At 50.1% G+C, this 18,726-nt stretch overlaps 1 protein-coding gene across 2 annotated transcripts in view; it reads left to right on the forward strand.

Moving 5' to 3' along the window:
* RBM19 (RNA binding motif protein 19) overlaps window positions 1–18,726 on the forward strand; it is a 105,688-nt gene that overhangs the window by 15,875 nt on the left and 71,087 nt on the right. For both annotated transcript variants that reach the window (XM_082491607.1, XM_082491606.1), the window contains exons 19-21: window positions 846–925; window positions 2,230–2,285; window positions 3,764–3,880. In XM_082491607.1, the coding sequence (XP_082347733.1) occupies window positions 846–925; window positions 2,230–2,285; window positions 3,764–3,880 (253 nt within the window). The remainder of the gene's footprint in view (window positions 1–845; window positions 926–2,229; window positions 2,286–3,763; window positions 3,881–18,726) is intronic.

Below are 18,726 nucleotides of genomic sequence, written 5' to 3' on the forward strand. Positions count from 1 at the left end.
TTCCTCAGAAGCACGGTGTGACCGTAGGTGCTGCAAACCTTTGCTGTGCAGGGAGGTGGAGTAAATGTCTTCTCCTTTGGCCTGGAACGGGCAGCTGCCCGCCCAGGTTTACCGAAGTGCTGCTGGTTTTTGTGCATGGCAGATCTCAAAGGCATTTTGCCTCTGAAATGAAACACAGGGCTTATACTTTGCAACGGTGGGAAATACAGCACGTGGCATTCCAAACTGAAACAGATCTCAAATGCTCGGTGCCCAGCAGCGGTCGGTAACTGACTGCTGAGCCAGAATGAATTTCGGAAGGGATGGCGGGTCAGAAGTGTCTCCTCTGGGGACCAAACCGCAACCTGCACGTTGCTATCCTGCAACAAAAGTCACAACCGTTATTCTGGGTGGTTGACAAATTTTCCAAATGAAGGTCTTATTTCGGTCTTGAGGAAAACATCCTGTGTATAAACAAACATTTGTGTATCCGTGATGGGATCACTTACCCGCCTATGACCGGCGGCTGTTTTGTAGGACTTGGCGTTTTATTTAAGGAGGTTGCGCTGAAATTAGGCAAAGCCAAAAATCTGGTTTGCACGTGTCATTGGTTATCTCCTCTTCAACGTCAGCACAAAACCAAGCTGTCTGAGGGCAGTGTCTTGCTCCAAACAAGTTGGTAAGGGGTGTTCCTGAGGAACATGGGGGTCAGGGCATGGGCAGGGGTAATAGCCTTTGCCTGGGGTATTAGTTTGTCCCCCCAATTTTGGCAGTCGGCGCTTGCTTCTTGATTTGGTTTTAAATCTTCTGCTTATTATCGTCACCGTTTCCCGCTAGCTCAGCGAGTCCCCTTTCTCTTCTGACAGGCACTTTGCTTTCAATGGGCTTTGGATTCGTGGAGTACAAGAAGCCAGAGAGCGCCCAGAAGGCCCTGCGCCGGCTCCAGGTAAGCTGAAGCTTTGTCGCTCCACCTTTCTTTCCGGAGGTGGTGGGCAAAGGCTTGGATGAACTGCGAGGTTCGAAACGTCGCCGAGGGTGTCGGTGCTACGAGTTACACCGTGTAGATGGAGAAGCCTCTAAAAAAAAATGGGCCAGGTTTGTGAGGACAGAGGGTGCGGAAAGGAACGCAGACCTCACGCGAAAGAGTGTTTCCTAGCGCTGATCCGATATGGAGCTGGCAGAAAATATGCAAGGATTGAAATGTAATTAATTGATTCCTCAAGGTGCCCTTTGCAGAGGTGACAGAGACCCAGGTCCCCGCTCGCAAGGAGAACAAATATTTTGTAGTGTTTAGTGCTGCAGAGTTCGGCTTTACCCTCTGTGACTCTCATTGCTTCAGGGTCTTTTAGCCTCCTGCCTTCTCCATGGCACGCCACAGGGTTTGGCTGCCCTCCGAAGGGATAAATCATTCTCTCTGCTGCTAGAAGAACATCCGAGCGTTTGGTCCGCACTACCTGGATGGTGTGGGGTAGACAGCTGGTGTGATTCCTTTCTGGGCAGATGTGAAGGAATTACTCTGCGTGCTCTGTGGGTGTTCAGTGGCCGCAATCCATGAGTCCCACCTTCAAGGGGTGGGCATTTCACCTTCCACAGCCTTGGGGAGGTCTCGGGGTGAACATGTGTTCTCCATCCTTTTGAAAGGCAGAATCCTGGGGAAGAGAAAAAGCAGGAAAACTGGTATTTTTGTGGAGGGAATGGGCAGCAGGGCTCCAGGTTCCCGGTGCGTAGTGCCTTTGCGTGTGGTGTGCCATGTCAGGGACGATTAGAGAAGAGGCTGTTTGTTTTCAGTTCTGAACTGTAGGAAAGTTCTTTGAGGCACAGGGAGCAAGAAACAGAAGACTTTCTTGCTGTTTTGGCTACTGATGGCCAATAAGACCTCCTCGGCTCATTCCAGAACAAATAATAAGACGGTCAATGCCTTGAGGAATTTGCAGTCTAGAGGTAGAGGAAAAACTATGGCCCAAAGCGGTGGAGTGAGTCATCTTTGCCAGTTGAGTGGTAGAGCTGAGACTGATGGACAGCCGGAGCGTGGATGTTGGTTGCTGCTTCAGTCGGTCAAGCTGTCTCCAACCTCCTCTCAGAAGCCGTGCCTCGCAGGAGCGGTGTTCAGTGGAGAAAAACTTCAGCAGGGAGAAGGGGAGGAATATATGCAAAAGAGCAAGATGTGAAATGCTGTGTTTGTATCCTGGAAGCTGTTGTGACTGATTTTTTTTTTTTTTTTTTTTTTTTTTTCTTTGTTTTAACTTCTAGGGCTGCTCTGTAGATGGCCATAAGCTGGAAGTGAAAATCTCGGAGAGAGCTATCAGGTAAAGCTTCTGTCTCACCCCTCTAAAGAGGTTACATTTAAGCTGTGGTAATGCTTGGTAGGTTCTTAATTTCTCGCCTAACATTTCTGCGTTGAGGGATGTGGTCAGTAGCGCTCTGGCTCTTGAACACCTCAGCCTTTGTTGTGCTTTACTCGGAGTCACTTTAGTCAGTTTTGAAAAGAAAAAAGAAATGATGAATAGCTGATGCGAAGGTGCTCGCTCACCAAATGATGTGTTTCTAGTTAAAATCCCTAAGCAGCATGCAGTAGTGGGATCCCAAAAATGAGCCCAAAGTGGGAACCAGTCCCTTGAGTTTTCTTCCACACTCGAGGAACAAACTCCTCTAAAACCTCTACTTTGATGACCGTTTGGTCAACATGGCAAAATCAACTGATAGCCCAAGTTCCAGCGGCTTTAAAGAGTTCTGGAAGACAAATATTCTATGGGCACTGAACTCTTTTAGCCTGGTTCATCAGGGAGAACAGCGGCTTAAGAATAAAGTTCTGCTGCCAATTCTGATCAAATCAAGACAAATACTGGGTTGGGTTTTGGTTTTTTCTTGCTTGAAAAAAAATTTGGATTTAAATTTTGTTTGGGCTGTCAGGCGCAGAGGAGGCGGTTACTTGTGGATTAATTTACTTGGAGTCCGAGTCCTGCCTGTTAGGGTTTCCTTCCTAGTTTTTATTCGGTACAGAATCTTCTAAGTGCAAAGTTGAAAGCTAATCCAGATGTTTGAAGGTGAATGTTGGCACCTAAAAAACGTCCTTTATGCACTTTGGAAACCCTACTGGAGGAGGCATCGCTGAAATGTCAAAATTTGTTTGAAAAATCTGGGCCCCGGGGACCAGAAGTGGTCTGAGAGCTCCCCGTCTGCACTTTGTGTTTCAGTTGTTTAATAAACCATTTTCATCCATTTTAGTTTTTAAAATCCCTTCGGTAGGTATCCAGCTTGCAACGCGGAATGCTTTGCTTTAAGAAGTAAGGTGCTGTGTTGGTATTAGGTAAATTCTTGTTCAAATGCAATGCAAATTTCTGAAGTTTAAAAAAAAAATAAATTAATAATCTAGTAAAAAAATTCATTTGCTATTTTCTGAGCCAGTAAGAAAAAGAATCAAAAGTAGCTTACATTAAGCTTTTTTCTTTTTTCTAATATGTCAAATAGTACATTCTCCTGACACTGCAATGGACAAGATTTGATATTGAAACCAAAGCTGGTGGCAAATGTGTCAACTGTCACAAAAAAAAAATGTCAAGAAGCTGGAAACTTTGATTTTCAGATGTAGGATTTAGACCCTTTGAATTCATTCCTTCTTGGTGTACTGTATGACACTTCCATTGTCGCCAGTAAGATGGGAGCGAGGGTGGCGGTGCGAGCTAGCTGGCTAATTTTTCTGTGTCCCTGATTTTGAAGGAGCCAGAACGCGATGGGCGTTTTGCTGCGCAGTGGTCCTTACCTGCCCTTTCTGTTGACTTTGTAGACCCGCTGTGAAATCGTCCCGAAAGAAACAAACCGTCAAGAAGCAGAAGACTTCCAAGATCCTGGTCCGAAACATCCCGTTCCAGGCCACCATCAGGGAAATCAGGGAACTCTTCAGGTAAGAAAGCGCTCATCTCTGGCGTCTGTGGAGTGCTGCGGGCTGGAGCCGGTATGATTTTCATATGGGATCTTGCTATCGGATCGTAAATATTCTGAGTTTTGTTTTCTTTGTGGAAGTAAACAAGCCTTTCACTGAACATAAATACAAATGGCTTGGCAGGTTATACCAGTATAGAAATTCTGCTGGTGAGATGGCGGTCGCATAAGCCAGCGTTTTGGCTGGAGCCACTGTCAGACCCGGTGGCCCATCACTGTGCGGCAGATGTCCACGGAGCTTCAAGATCTTCCCCGCCTGTTGAGTAAATGATATAACGTTGGATTATTTTTCCCTTTTTCCCCTCTTGCCCGAGAGGCGTGCAGCAGCTTTCCCTGATGCTCAGCACACCTGGCTGGGGAGGAGCACCGAGAACCGCTGCAGACAGCTGGTGTGAAAGGTTTTAACTGGGGCTGGCTCCCTCCTCCATCTGTCTCACCCACGTGATGGCGTAGCTCCTTCCCATCACAGAGGGAGCGCTTGCGTCTTGCTTTCCCTTCCACGAGTGTTTCTCTGCGTGCGCCTCACGCGCTCTGCGATCGGCAGCCCCGTGTCTGTAAGGATGTGGGGCTGTGCTCTCTGTAGTACCTGCTCTGGCATGGAACGCCTTCCCAGCCACGAGACCTGCCTTGGGAGAGCGCCGAGCATGGAAGAGGGATTTTAGGATCCCAGCCTGCCGCCTTCTGTGCCGCTGGCTGATCTCTGCTTTCTTTGTATCCCTCAGCCTTTTGTGCAGTGGCTTGTTAAGCCTCGTAATGCATCCCGGAAAAGAGGTGAAACTTTGTAAAATGCGGTGTCTCTTCTGCTGCCGAGATGAGAATCTTTTGCTCGTTGATCCAGGCCATTGTCCCTGCTCCGCTGCTGGCTTCCAGAAGGAATCTGGGGGAATCGGTGTCCAGCTCTGCCCATCAGTGTTTCCCACCTGCAAAATAAGGGTGATAGCTGACATCTGACGTGAAGTGCTGTGTTAGGAGGAGGCTTTTTTTCTAAGCCAGAAAGCAGGTGCTTTCAGCTGGTCGGGGCTGTGGTGGTTCTTCCCAAAGGGACTGAATTGAGGAATCACTTAACCCTTTGAAACCTCCCCAGACCACGCAGTGAATACTGCTTTGCGAGGAGCGATGGGGCACTGATTTGTTGATTGTGGGGGAAACGACACGTTTCCCTCCGTACAGTGAATTCTACCTACTTTATTGGCACGTGATGTCCTCCTGGGTGACTTGCCCACCGGTAAGGACAGTGGCTTCCGTGTGGCTGGTAGGCTATGTCCTCGCAAGGGTGTAAGGATGCAAGACTATTTTGGGATGGGCCCTGGAGATTTAACTGGACACAGACCGTGACTTGGCAGGGTGATGATAGGCACAGCGTAAAGATCTCTGCAGAAGAGTGAAAGGTTTTTCTTGCTCGTGCTGTGCAGCTTGGATGCTTTTGCTTTCAACGCAGCCCTGAGGGGCCCGACTGAAACAGGGCAAAAATCGTGGACTTCCAAGTCGCTGTGCTGAGTTTTCTTAGCGCGTGAGGCACTGCTAATTTAAAACCCAGCACCGTGTGGCTGCCGACGTGACCTTTCTACAGCTGGAGCAAACAAAACCAGGGGGATGTATTTGCCTTCTAGGGCCCTAGGTTAAGTTGAAGGATCTGGGAGGCTTATGTATATCACAAGGATAGACGAGCTCAGCAGAGACAGGGCGGGGGGGGGGGGGGGGGGGGATGGTTTTTTTGGTATGTTTTTTTTTCCTCCTGTCTTGTCTGGCACCTTAGTGCTGTGGAGAGGAGGGGTAGAGGAGCTGTCTGATTAATATTGCAAGGAACAGGCAGCTTCTAGCCGCGTGCGCTGTTGACAGCCCTCTCGGAGCGATACGTGAACATCCGTTTCATTTACTTAGGATATTCAGAGATGTGTGTTTTATCCTCAAAACAAAAGCCACCGGCTTGGGGGGGGGGGGGGGGGGGCGGATGGGACGGGACCCACAATCCTCCCTCTACCACCTCTGCCATCCCCCCTTCCTTTCCGAGTGGCCAAAACCAGACGTGATGGAGCGCTGCTAAACGCTTCGTCCTCCTAGATTGCTGCTTTTATATATTTTTTTTTTTTTTGGTGGGTTTTAAATCAGAAGCCTTTACTCTGGAGCTTTTAGCTCTTTCTGCATTTAGGAACCTGTCTTATTTGTATTTTGTTATTTATTTATTGGAAACTGCGAACAATTGCTTGGCAGCGGGGGCGGCAGGGCTGCAGGGGGCACTCTTAGCCTGCCCAGGAAAAGCTGGCTGGGGACCACCGCGCAGGGGACAGCCAGCCTGGGGACCGCCGGGCATCACCACGCAGGGCAGCAACCCGCAGAGGTGGGAGGCTTTGCAAGGGCCGGCATCTCCTCTATTGTTTCGCACGCTCAAAAGCCACTTTCCAGCCCCGCAAGCTGATGTCTCCCAACCTGCTTCCGTCTGTGCCTGCTGCTTTTTCTTTTCTCAGTTGCCTGGGCAGGAGAAAAAATAATAAATAAATATACATACACGCTTCATATATATGCGTGTATTAGCCCAGGCAAATACATATGTTGTGCAAATACATATTTTCAAATATGTATCTATGTTTCCTGGAAATAAGGATATATGCTCGGATATAAGGATATATCCTTCCCCAAACACCTATTTCCATGTTTTGAGCTTTGTCAGGGAGCTGTGTCTTCCTTTTTAAATGGACCTGCAGTAGGTGTTAACGACACCAGAACAGCGAAACAAGGGATTTGGGTCTTTTTAAACAGCGAATTTTGAAAGGTGGTGTACCTGGTGCTGCTCAGCACTGGCAGTTCGGGAAATCCTGCCCTGGTTGTCCCGATGCTTTTTAATATCGGTGTTTATGCATGCGTCGCTTAAATGCTTAGACTTGCCCTGCACCATCGCTCGTGTTCTTCCAGGCGGCGAAGGTAGCCCGTGGCTGTCTGGCACGTGCCCTCCCTCGCTGTTGCCCTTCCCCAGCTGGTTGGGGCCATCCGTGCAGACCGCAGGGAAAGGCTCTGCGCCACCCTCTGGGCTGGACCTGGCTGAGGTTTGGAAGCGGTTGGAGACAGGCGTGCTTCCCAACGCACGTGTCCGCCGCGTGGTGAGCACCCGCGGGTTTGGGGAGCCGCGTTCCCCAGGAGTTTCCCCCTGCCCGTCCCTGGCGGCGAGGTGGATCCCGGGGAGGGGGGAGGGCGGCCAGTCCCTTGGGAAAGGTCTGTGAGCGGGTGTAAAATTCAAATCGAGTTGTGTGTTGTTTGTTTTTTTCCCCCCAAGCTCATGGTTTGCAGAAGATTCCAAGCAAATGCGTTTCTTTTAATTTGGGAGTTTGGGGATATCGAGCTCTAATTGGGCTGGAGAAAAAGTGATGCTTAATTTTCTCTGTACGGGAGTCGTGAATGCTCTGGTTAACGGCCGAAGTCCTCCGCCTGGAACATCAATGTCTTGTTGAAGGGCTCCGTGAGCCTTAGGTGCTGCCCACCTTCCACGCTGGACCTGGTGGCTTTGCTGGGGTGTGCGACGCTGGTTCAGAGCGCGTCTTGCCATCTTCTGCCGGAGGTGTTAGCCTTTCTTGCACCCTCGGGGGATTTATATATTCTTTTTTATTACTTTTTTTTTGAGACCAGATAGGTGTTATTTTCTTCAGAGGGAGAAATGCTTTTCAATTATAGGGGCTGGTTTGGGGCTAGGTGTGAAGATTTAGCTTTTGTGGGTGTGTGGTTTTTTTCGCCCCCATTTTTGTTCTTTATTAGATTCTACTCTTATCTTTACTACCTGGAAAAATAACAAAAGGCAAATGGTCCTTTAGTTCTTTCCAAAGAGCCATAGTTAGGGGAGGAGAGACAAAGGGATTGATATCCCATGAAGGCTGCTAATTTTTGCTACCAAATTGGGGGGCTTTTATGGCAAGACTTTTTTTTTTTTATTTTTTCAGAAGGAACTCTAGATGTGGCAAGCTGAATTGGAGATCTGTGAAAGGCCACATTTTCACAGATTGGAGCTCTGGCAATTTCTGAAAATTAGGCTCCTTTAAAATCTATCACATTAGATCCAAGCAGCCTTCATTGGAAGTTCCAATTAACTATTTGTTTCATAGCATCCTCTTCCGTCCTTCTTCCTTCTCTCCGCACCAACTTTCACGAATATTAAAAATAAGGCTGTTTTGCAGTTGGCATATAACGTTTCAAGGAGATGTATGTTTTATTTTCCCCAAAGGGGGAACAAGTAGGTTTAGAAAAAAGTCTTCTTAAAGATTTCTACCCAGTGAAATGCAACCTGAGGGGGTAGATGCTGTACAAAGTCTGCCTCGGCTTTGACGTACCTGATGCTTGTACTGCTGAAGGAAGCAGTTACTAGAGTTGCGTTTCAAGTAGCGCGTTTTGGGGCTGGCATTGTTTCCTCTTTTCTTTGCAAAATACAGCAGAGAACTTATCGTCGGCTCTGTATCTATAAATTCTCCTAAAATTGCAATGACCGTCACTTCCAGCCCCCCTCTGCCAATTAGCTGCAGTAGACCCCAACCCTCGGAATTCGGAGCGAGCTCAGATGTCAGCGCTGTGAGTGTGGAAGGTGTTGTAATGCCCGTCTGGCCGTCCTTTGCCTTTCACCTGTCGGAACGGATTTCAAAGGCATTGTGTAAAGCGGTAAAATCATAAAATTATTATCAGCTGAGACGCTGGACTTCAGTTTGACTAAAGAAGCAGCCGGCAGAAAAAGCAATTGAAAGGTATGCCGGAGCACAGAGCAGGTTATCGGGTGCGTTTATCTCCATATTCTGACTTCCCTATAAAGAAAGTAACGCTGCTGCTTAGGAAGACCTTCGGGGATGGGTGTCTCTTTTAATTTTAACTACTTTGCTGACTATTTTCTCCATCTTGACAAAGACATGGCATTTATTGCATCTGGCAAAACAAGTGCCTGGGACTGATTAGGAGAAAACAGATCTATTCCCTGTGATAGAGGGTAAAAGTGAAGACGGCCAGTGGGACAAGACTTTGGAGTCATGTCTCTTCTAGAAGAAGAAAAATCTCTGAAGAAAGATACGGTGGATAAATCAGCAGAGATATTTTTTTTTTTTTAAAGGCAGTCTTTATGAAGTTAATTTTATAAGATGATGCCTCTCACTTCTGCTGACCTATCATAATAAAGTGTAGTTATCAGAATGGGCTTTTCATTTCCCATTATAAAGGACACGGTGGTATAATGAATCCGTCTGCCAGATATACTTGCTGTTCACACCTTTCTCCCAGTAATGGAGTCTACATGACTGGAGACAATTTCTCCTTCCCGGAGTAACGTTGTCCTGTTGAAGCCATGGAAATCTGTGCTACCGAAAGGCAAAGGAGGAAAAAAAATTAGTCCCTTCATAAACATGTGAGTTTGTTAAGCAAGTGCTGAGCAGCATTAATTAGAATATTCAGTGCAAACAGCCCGAGGATGCACGGTGCTGCGAGCATCGCTTGCTGAACAATCTGAGATTACTCTGCAAGTGATGCTTTTGCTTTTAAAAGCCCTAGATGTTGTGCTAGAAATGTTTCAAAATCCATTGCTGCCTCCTCTTACCTGCTTAAATTTTTTTCTCTCCGTGCTGTCCCCCTGCAGTTCGATGGCCCATGAGTGTGGGGGGAGCTGCAGAAGTCACAGCGAGTGCCTCCACGTGGCCTGAGGGTCTGCTGGGACAAGCGCGGCCAAGGGGAGGTGAAGCTGAGGGGTGGGATGGTGGGGAGAAGCCTCAGGAGCTGCTGAGCCCCACGATGGAGGTCTGGAGACGGTGGATGAGCTTGGTGATTCCCAGTAACCGTGGGTGCACTGGTCTACCTGTTACTTCTGCCATCTGACCACATCAGCAGATCTGTCCTAGGTGAGAACGTCTCCTCCTGGCCAGGTCGCCCGCTTAGCTCCTGACTGTCTGCTGGGAGTGATGTCCCCAGCATGTACTGTGTCCTCCTGTGAAAAACCAAAGTGCAGGTCCTTCTCCACCGTTCAATAGCTGGAAAGTCCCCCCAGCACCCTGCAGACTCTAGGTAAGGGCATAAGCATTGCAAACACGACTGTGATTCATAAGGCTATAAAAATTCCTATTTATTATGCTCTTAGCCCTTACAATCAAAACAAAATCAAATTGACATAGGTAAAATATTGAGACTGTTATTTGAAGGGCAGGGGGGACAGGGCAGAGCTGCTGGATGGGCAGGCGTTGGGCACGCCGGGCTACAGTACTGGTGGAAGGAAGTGGAGAAGATCATCGACCCTTTCTTGTGGTAGAAACCGCTGTTGGGTTCGTTTCCCTGTTCATCTGGGTTCTATCCCTGACCAGATTAAGCTGCGTTTCTGAGTCATTATATCGAGATGGTCCAACTGTCAGTCTGCAGCTAGATCCAGTCTGAAGGACTCGGAAGGGGGGGGGGTAGCTGTTTGGGTGCCGAGCAAAGCCCACCACCTAAATGTCTTTTGTCCTGCTACCTGGGTGTAGTAACTGGTTTAAAGCGAAAGGTTTCTGCTCCCTTATGGGTGAATAGAAAGATGTTCCCCAGAGCTATGTGCCACCCCTGCTGCCCAGGAGGCTACTTCTGCCCGGGGAAGAGCCTCGTGGTCTTTTTCAGTCTGGCGCCTGTGGCTCAGCAGCCTCCCCCGTTGCTTGGCATGGAGTCAGAGGAATAAAATCCTGTACTGGAGCAACCTGCAGATGAGGGAGGAGAGCGACTGGTCCTGTGGGATCCAGTCTTGGATACCTTGCTCAATTCTTCGCTCGTGTTACTCAGGCCAGTACTGATCACTCGCTTAAGGACCTTTTGTGGATCGGGGCTTAGGCGCCTCGGAGAGCAGACACGGCTCCTGAGAAGGTCTGGGGGAATAAGTGTATTAAAGCAAATGCTCTCACCTTTGCATGTCGCAGGGTGCCGTGCTTGCAAACCTGTGCTCGAAGGGGGTGCACAAAAATGAGCCTGCGCAAGCAGAAGGACCCTGGGGAAGCAGCTGGCGTTGGTGGCCATCCATCAGATAGGCGCTGGATCCCATCTTTCTGGCTTCCCCTGGGAATTGGGATGTTGGCGCCAGCACACGGAAGGACCGTGGAAGGTGTATCTTGCCGAGAGGCACGTGTTCTGGTGGAAACCTGTCAAAAACAGTTTGAGGAGCACAGACTGGAACATGTCTCGTTACACGTTTGAGCGCTGACAGCAGTAATGATGCCTCCGAGTTTGGTTTGGTGTGGAGTGGGATTGCTGTGTCTTGTTCTCAAGGAGGGGAGAAAAAGGGAGGCGGGGAAGGGTGGTTTAAAAAGTGACCAGTCATTCTTGGACATCTCCAAAGCCATCCCTGCTCCAGGCCATCGAGTGCCCTGGGATTACGGGCACTTGACGGTGTGGTGGTGCACACGTAGGTGTGTGTATGTGCTCCGCTGTCTTTATATTTTGATATCTTTATCTTTTAGCGTATGGGTGGATTCCCATGCTAACAGCCCTTTTGCCCTGTTTTGGTCTGTCTCTGGGGGACCTGTTTCAAAGGTGGCTTCCCAAAACCGTGGTCCAAGCCCCTGCCAGGAGCACTGCGGGGCTGCATGCATGGGAAGGGGCATCAGTGAGACGGTTAAAGACCGCATCCTCAGGAGATGTAAACGCAAGCGGCTTCTGACGGTGCCGGCAGATGATGTGGCGCTTTGCATTAACGCTGGATTTTCGGCTTCCTAATTAGGATGCGAGGTCTGTGCGTTGGGCTGCTGAGTGTCTGAGGAGGAGCGTGTCTGGCATGGAGGGGGGGGGGGGCTGCAGGATGCTGCTCTGGAAGCTTCCCAGGGCAGCTCTGCCCCTCTCGCTCGCCTGCTGGATGGGGCCCCGTCTGCCCACGTAATTCGAAGGCATTTGCAAAAAACCATGTCTTTGCCGGATGGGTTTGCTTTGGCGCGGTTAGGAAACTGTTTGGTTGATGGATCCCTCCTTCCTGGCTGAGGAGATCTGCGCCATTAGTGGATTTTTGGTTTGCAAGGTGAAGATGGAGTTTCTTTACTATTACATTTCCCCCTGTGCTCCAGCGTCTGGGGGATGTCTCTCCTTCCAGCAGACTCGGGGCTGGTCTTTGCGCCAGGTCCTGACTCTGTGTGACTATTGTGTTGAGCTGCTGTTGTCCACCCCGTGATCCCGCCACATATTCCGGCTCTCCTCCCGCCCTTGGTCTCCGTTACCACCCCGTTTTCCCCTCTTGCGGGGTGCTCTTGGAAGATTTACGTCTTTCCCACTTAGGCTGGACTGTTGGACCGCCGTTTGTCATCCACCTTTGGATCACGCGCAACCTTGTTCTCCTGCACAGCCCACCCCAGGTGCATCCCTACAGCCCGGCTCAGCGCAGGGGATTTATTAATCCACGTGTGCTCCCCGTGCCCAAATTGCGGGTGCTGGGGAGAGGTGCACAGGGAAACGCAGGGTACAGGTGCTGTTTCTGGGCAGCAATTTGCAGATACATGCACCAGCCTCGGGAGTCGAGAGCTCTGGATGAGAATACAGGGTTTATTTCTTTCACTAGCTCAAAAAAAGTAAATTAAACAGATTTTTTTTTTTTTTTTTTTTTTGGTCCTTCTTCAAGCCTTTCCCTTATGTGCTGGAAACCTAAACACAGCAACGTTGGGCTGATGTTCAGAGGCCAGAAATGTAACTGGCCACTTTAATTTGACTATCCAAAATGAGCCATGGGGCGGGGGGAGAGGGAAATAGGTTTGCAGCGCCGTTTTTCAGTTTGAATCATAAAGGTGTTTAACATAGATAAGGAAATGTTTAACTCTCTGTTATCTTGACAGGGTTGCTTTAAAAGGTGGATCTTCCCAAGAGCAGAAGGAAGATTTTTCAGCACATCTTTTTCCCTGCCTTGAATATTCATTGCAATACTCGATTTTTATACTCTCCCCACCCTCCCCCCCCTTTTCCACATACTCCATACCCACAGGTCCCCTTTTCTGCTCACCCGAAACCCCTGTCAAGGAGTTTTCGGCTGCTTGCTTTTGCGCAGTCCAGTTGTCCGATGCAAATGAAGAGACTTTCTTGGCTGCTTCCTTCCGACTCCTGCCGAAGCATCTCTCGCCAGGGCGCCAAGCCGAACCTCCCCGTGGAACTTAATTAGTTTTACGCACAGACTCCGTCGCTCGTCAGCGCGGAGGGGCTGGGGGAGGTGGAGAGCGATGGAGGAGGGGGGGGGAAGGGGCTGCTCTCCAAATGTCTTACTCAAACGTAACTCTGGGATTTTGGTTTGGGGGGTTTTGCTGCGTTTCTGTGCCGAGGGGGACCGGCACGCACGCGTGCGTGCGTACGCGTGGGTTTTTTCTCCTCGATAGGAAGCAAACACCAAAGCCCGTAGGAGCTGCTGTCTCCTGTAAATAACCCGCTCAGTGCTGTTGGACAAAGGGAGAACTTATAATACTAAGTTTTTAAGAAGAGTATGTGTGCGTCTATATATAAGGAAGGAAAAACGTGTTATTTTTTTTGCCTTATGTTGTAGCCAGTTCTTGTGAATTTTCAGAATTGCCCCTTGGCCACCGAGGCTACTCTGGGGGCTGGCAGCCGGGGGGATTGCGTAATCTACAATGTTGAAGTGACACTGGACTAACTTTTGAGCTTGTGCCTTAGCCTTTAAGTCAAGGAGCAATCAAGATGATTATTTTCCAGGTCTTAAAATTCTTCTCTCCGTTGTGTTTCTTAACTAGAATTGCGCGGTGACATTGGCCCACCCACCTTCCTGCCTTTTGCTGGCATGTACGTGTGGGTATTTTTTCAGTCTCACTTCATGAGAAGGTCCTGAACAAGTCTCTAATGAATCACAGTTTTCTCCTCGGGATGACATTGTCCTTCATTTGCAACTCTCTTTGCATTATTATGGTGGTTTTTTTTAACCTCAAGCCTGCTACAGCATTTCTATTTCTTCCAATCCAGTGGATTTTAAGCCTTGGGCTATGGTTACGATTAAGGACCTTTGGTTGCACAGCCTCTTACCTCCCCCAGGGCGGACCCCCTGCCAAAGGCACTTGAACCGTGTTGGCTTCTGCAGCTGGTGGCACCATGAGCGTTTCTGCCTGTGCTCCTGCCCATGCGTTGCTTTTCCTGAAAGAAAGCAAGCTGAGGCAGATCGGGCTGACCATCTGTCTTCTCGCTTCCCTTTCCTCCTCCCCCAGCAGTACCCTGACCCCTTCCAGGCATCTGGCAGAGGAGAGGAGATCTTCAATTTGAGAACTTGGTGCAGTTAAATATAGGAGGAAGCTCCTGAGGCCACCAGGAAGGTGGTGGTATGGGACTGACCCTTATTAGACTTCCAGGAGTTCACATAAGCTGCCCTTGAAGATGGGATGTTTTCTTCTGACCACGTTCTCATTTTATTAGGTACCAGGGAAACTGGCCCTGGGAAAGCCATCTCCTTTGTTCTGCTTCTCACAGACCTGCTTGTTACCTGCCCATCGGTGGTCTGGGCACATCAGGCTGTCCCCTGTCCTGCTCATGGATGGTGCTCTGGGACTTGCCCAGGGATGTTTGGAGGACAGGTTTGGTCCCCCTTCAGCCTCTATTTTTTTTTTTTGTTTGGTTTTTTTTTTGTTTTTTTTTGTTTGACATTTTATGGATCCTCACTTGGAAAGGCACCAATGAGGACTTTTCTGAGCCCGGGAGTGCTGATCTTGGCACCGCGGTGGGCTCGGTCTGATCGCAAGCAGCACCGTAGGGATTTGTGCCATGACTTGCTCTGCAAAATCAGTTGTCGGGTGGGCTGCGGTGACCCCTTTTTGGTTCTCTTTAACCCAGGTCTTACTCTTCCCACCCTTTGATCCCACTGCCGCGCTAGCAGCCAAAGGGTTAAAAGAGTTTGGGGGGGTGATGGGGTGGAGACAGGTATTTCAGATGCTCATTACTCACTGCCAGCTTCCCCCAAAATCATATTAATTTCACGCTGTCACGCAGGACTGCGCTGTCTCTCTCGTCAGCGTCTAGGAGGGTGACGGGGATGGGGGGGAGCGTGGGTGTTGTCGTTTCCCCTCCCCCCCCCCCCGCATCACGGCTGAGATTTGGCGAGCTCACGGCTAACCTTGCCACGGTACCCACCCGGCGGGGACCGGGCTGGGGGCTGCTCACCTTGCAAGGGGGATCTGGGGAATAGGGACAGGGACGGGGGTTATTTCGCCACGTGCTGCCTCTCGTGGATCATTTTCCACCCCACTGCTTGTGCAAAAACCCCATGAAATTAGGTCTGCCGCAGAGGGGAAGTGTCGGGGAGGGAAGGAGAGAGGGAGGAGAGCTGCCAACCTGCCCTGCCCTACCTGTGGGCAGCGAGGAGGCTGCTTAGAAGTTGGTCTTTAACCAGTTGTCTCCCTTTCCTTTTTCTTTTTTTTTTTTTTTTTTTTTAATGCAAGCGAGCGCAGCCTGGCTCTCCCTTGCAAAGATCGCTTCCTCGGTTGCCACTGTCGCCTTTCTCCTTTCTCCCCCTGTTCTGCACTGTTTTCGGCTGTTTGCTCGCTGAATCTGCCAGAGCTGTCACCTCTGCAGGGACTTCTCGCCGTCACACAAGGTAGGGCTGGGACTCTCGGGGCTCCCGAGCCCATCCTGGCTGGCAGCTCGCTTCCCCCATAAGGTTCTCCGGCAGCGGGGATTCTGCACCATCCCCAGCGATTTTTGTTATTCTTATCCCTAGAAGGTGTCTCAGCTTTTGTCCACGTGTGCTCTTATAATATTTTTTTTTTTTTTTGTGGTTTAGGGCCAGAAGGATTGTGTCCTCCCCTCTTTCTCTCATCGTGTACCCTATAGCCATGCTTCTTACCGCACATGGCAAAATGCAGCAGCAAAAAAACAGTTTGGGTCACCCTGTTGGGAGAGCAGAGAAGGAAACGGCGCGTTGGGAGGCACAGCGCTCTCCTCACAGCAGAGAGCTGATGGCCCATCCTATTTGAGACTGAAAGGCTTTATAACAAACCTTGGGAGGGGAGTTAGCTGCCTGGGCAGGAAGAGGAGTCCCGTGAGCCCCAAGGGACCCGTGGCTCTCGTGCCCACAGACCCCCTGGGCCCTTGGGAACAAAGGATGAGAGTGGCAAATCCTGTGCCAGCAGCAGCACCAGCCTCTGGTACCCACAGCTGAGTGCTGGGTGTTACCGATGCTCTCTAATGCTTATTAAACAGCAGAGAATCTCTGAATCTAGGCGTTATTCTATTTCTTTGGTCAACTCCGCTCGTGCTTTTCTAGCTCAGATTCCTTTCTGAGGTCCTCTTTTCCTCGAAAAGCCCATCCTCTGATGTGTGAACCAAAAGCAGGCTCCTCCGACTTAGCCACATCCCTTGGGGACGTTGCTGTCTCTCCTCTCTCCATGGTGCAAGTGTGTTTTCCCCCACCTTTGCATTGCCCTTATGAGCAGCTGGCAGGAGAACGCTTTTGCACCTCCTTTTGCTAAAGCACTGCTCCCTGGCAGCTGGCTGTCATCCGGCACGTTGGATGCGACCAGCCCGCGGTGATGCTTCTTGGCGTCAGCTTTTACCCTTTCCCGTGTAGGGGACCTTCCGCTTGAAGCAGAGACGTTTCTTCTGGGAGGTACGTGGGACGTCGTGGCTGTTCGGAGGCAGACAGGCGATGGTGGAAGGTGGTTTCCTGAGCCCTGTTGCTTGATATCAGTGCAAGAATCGGAGGAAAGCTCATGACTTGGTAAATGCCTCTATTCGAGCAAAGCATCTCGTCTTGGGGTGTTGTAACCTGCTCCCATCTCATTTAATCCGTCAACTCCAATACGGGCACGGCAGCTTGTGTACCAGCTTGGAGAGCTGTACCTACCTGTTTTGCCTTTAAAAATTAGGATCTTCTGTTGAAAGCCGCTGGCCTGGAAACCTCACAGCATGGAGGAATGAGGTCCCTGCTCTGCCTCCAGCTCCCTGCAAGCCGGGTATCCCTGCCTGGACAGCCAGTGCTCAAAAGTTGTTGGAAATGCCCACACTGGGGAGGGCAAAGTGGCCCTTTTGGACATCGGTCGGGCCTGGCAGGTTATTTTAAGGTGTATCATTGCCTTGTTTGTTTGTTCTCGTGGCACCCGTGTGTGCATTACAGCTCATTCAGGTCAGCTCACGCAGGCATTGCTGCCAGATGGAGGAGAACACCGTTTCTCTTCCTCTTCCATAGCCCCTCGTTTCTACCTCGCGTTCACCTCCTCGGCAAGCCTGCGGCTGCCACGCCGCATTGACAGCAGCTGTCAGCAAGGTACAAGCGTCTGCTCCTGCCTGCTATCAATTGTGAACACCCAGGGCATTGCGATGAGCCTTCCTGAAGGTTTGGGGGGTTGGGCGGGACAGCAGGATGGGGAGAGCTTGCACCCCACCGTGCAGATGCCCCGCTCAGCATTTGACGCTGCCGTTGAGCTGCTCTGCCCTCTTTCTTGCATTTTTTTTTTTCCGTCTCTCACTGGTGAGCAGAGTAAATGCTCAGGCTATGTGGTTTTGTTGGGTGGTTCATTTTGTTGAAGAGGCTTTAAGTTGGGAGGGGGGTGGGCAGGGCTGAGGCTGGGGGTTGGGGAGCGCTGGAGCGGACACTTAGCCTCATCAAAGTCCATTTATTAAATTAGCAAGGTTGCATTGGCAGGGTTCACGGCTGCCGGTGTTTGCGTGATGATACCAGTATGATACCCAGATGCTGGGTGAGGACAGTGCGGGGAGGCACGTCCCCACCTCTAGGACATCTCCCTCCATTGAGGAGATGGTAAGTGCCCAGCGGTGGTTCTGTGCCTTGCAAAGGTCCATCTCCATGGAGAGGACCTGCATCTGCTGCAGTGGTGGGATGGACTTCAGCTTGCCTACGCGTGGACACGCACACTCCTGCTTGTTCAGCTCAATCACGTTGTTATTGCAGTGCGCTCCTGCATATATAATGCTCTTCCATACTGAAGATGTAAATAAGGAAACAAAAAAAAAACCAAACCCAATAGGAGTTACTTCCACGGTGGTTCTTTTTGCCCTGAAAGTCCCGTGGGTGGATCAGCTGGAGTTGTCAACTTTTGTCCTGGGCTCTGCTGCTCTTTGCTGGTTGTAGCGGTACAAATCTCCTCTTCATCCCGTCATCGCACGCGCTTTCTGAGACCGGTGGGTGGAGAGCGATGAGCTTTCTGCAGAAATAGAGTAGGAACATTGTTGTTGAATCCCATGATGGCTCAGATAACGCTTGCACCAGGCGGTTGCTCCCTGTCTTCCCGTCTTCTGAGAGTTTTCCATAGTGACCTGTAAAGACGTGTCCCGCTGCATGAAGTAGCTTGTGAGCTTTAGCAGGCGTTGTAGTTGGTGCGGAGTGGGAAAGGGTGACTAAAGGATAGAGCATGCTGGGAGCGAGAAAAGACCGACTGTTGTAACAGCCGCACCTCCAATTTTGGGGACAGGGTGGGCGAACCAGAGTAAACACATTTAGAAATACTCCTCTGCTCACGTTGCTTTCATGGGACAGTGAGAAAATCTGATGTTTTGGGGGTTGGTCGTGTCTCTGGAGAGGACAGTGGTGGTCAGGGGAGCATGGTGGCTCCCAGCCTGCCTCACCAACCAGCTGATGTGCGCCTGGTTTTAACGCTTTGGCTTGTTCTGATCCCTGGTGGGCTTCAGACGCGGTCGGGCTGGGCTCTTCGGAGACTACCCTGCGCTCAGGAGATCTCGCCACCCTTATTGTATTTGAGTCACTGGAACAGAAGCACTTCACTCGAGCTCTCACATTCTTAGTGCATTTGCATGCATTTGATCTCCCCTACGTGTTTCTCTGGTCTTCTGATGAAAATAATGAATCTGGTTATTTTTCGAAGTCATCCTGCAGCTTTACAGGGACAAGACTTAAATAAGGAA

The sequence above is a fragment of the Vanellus vanellus genome (genome assembly GCF_965231255.1).
Source record: "Vanellus vanellus genome assembly, chromosome: 16".
Classification (NCBI taxonomy): domain Eukaryota; kingdom Metazoa; phylum Chordata; class Aves; order Charadriiformes; family Charadriidae; genus Vanellus; species Vanellus vanellus.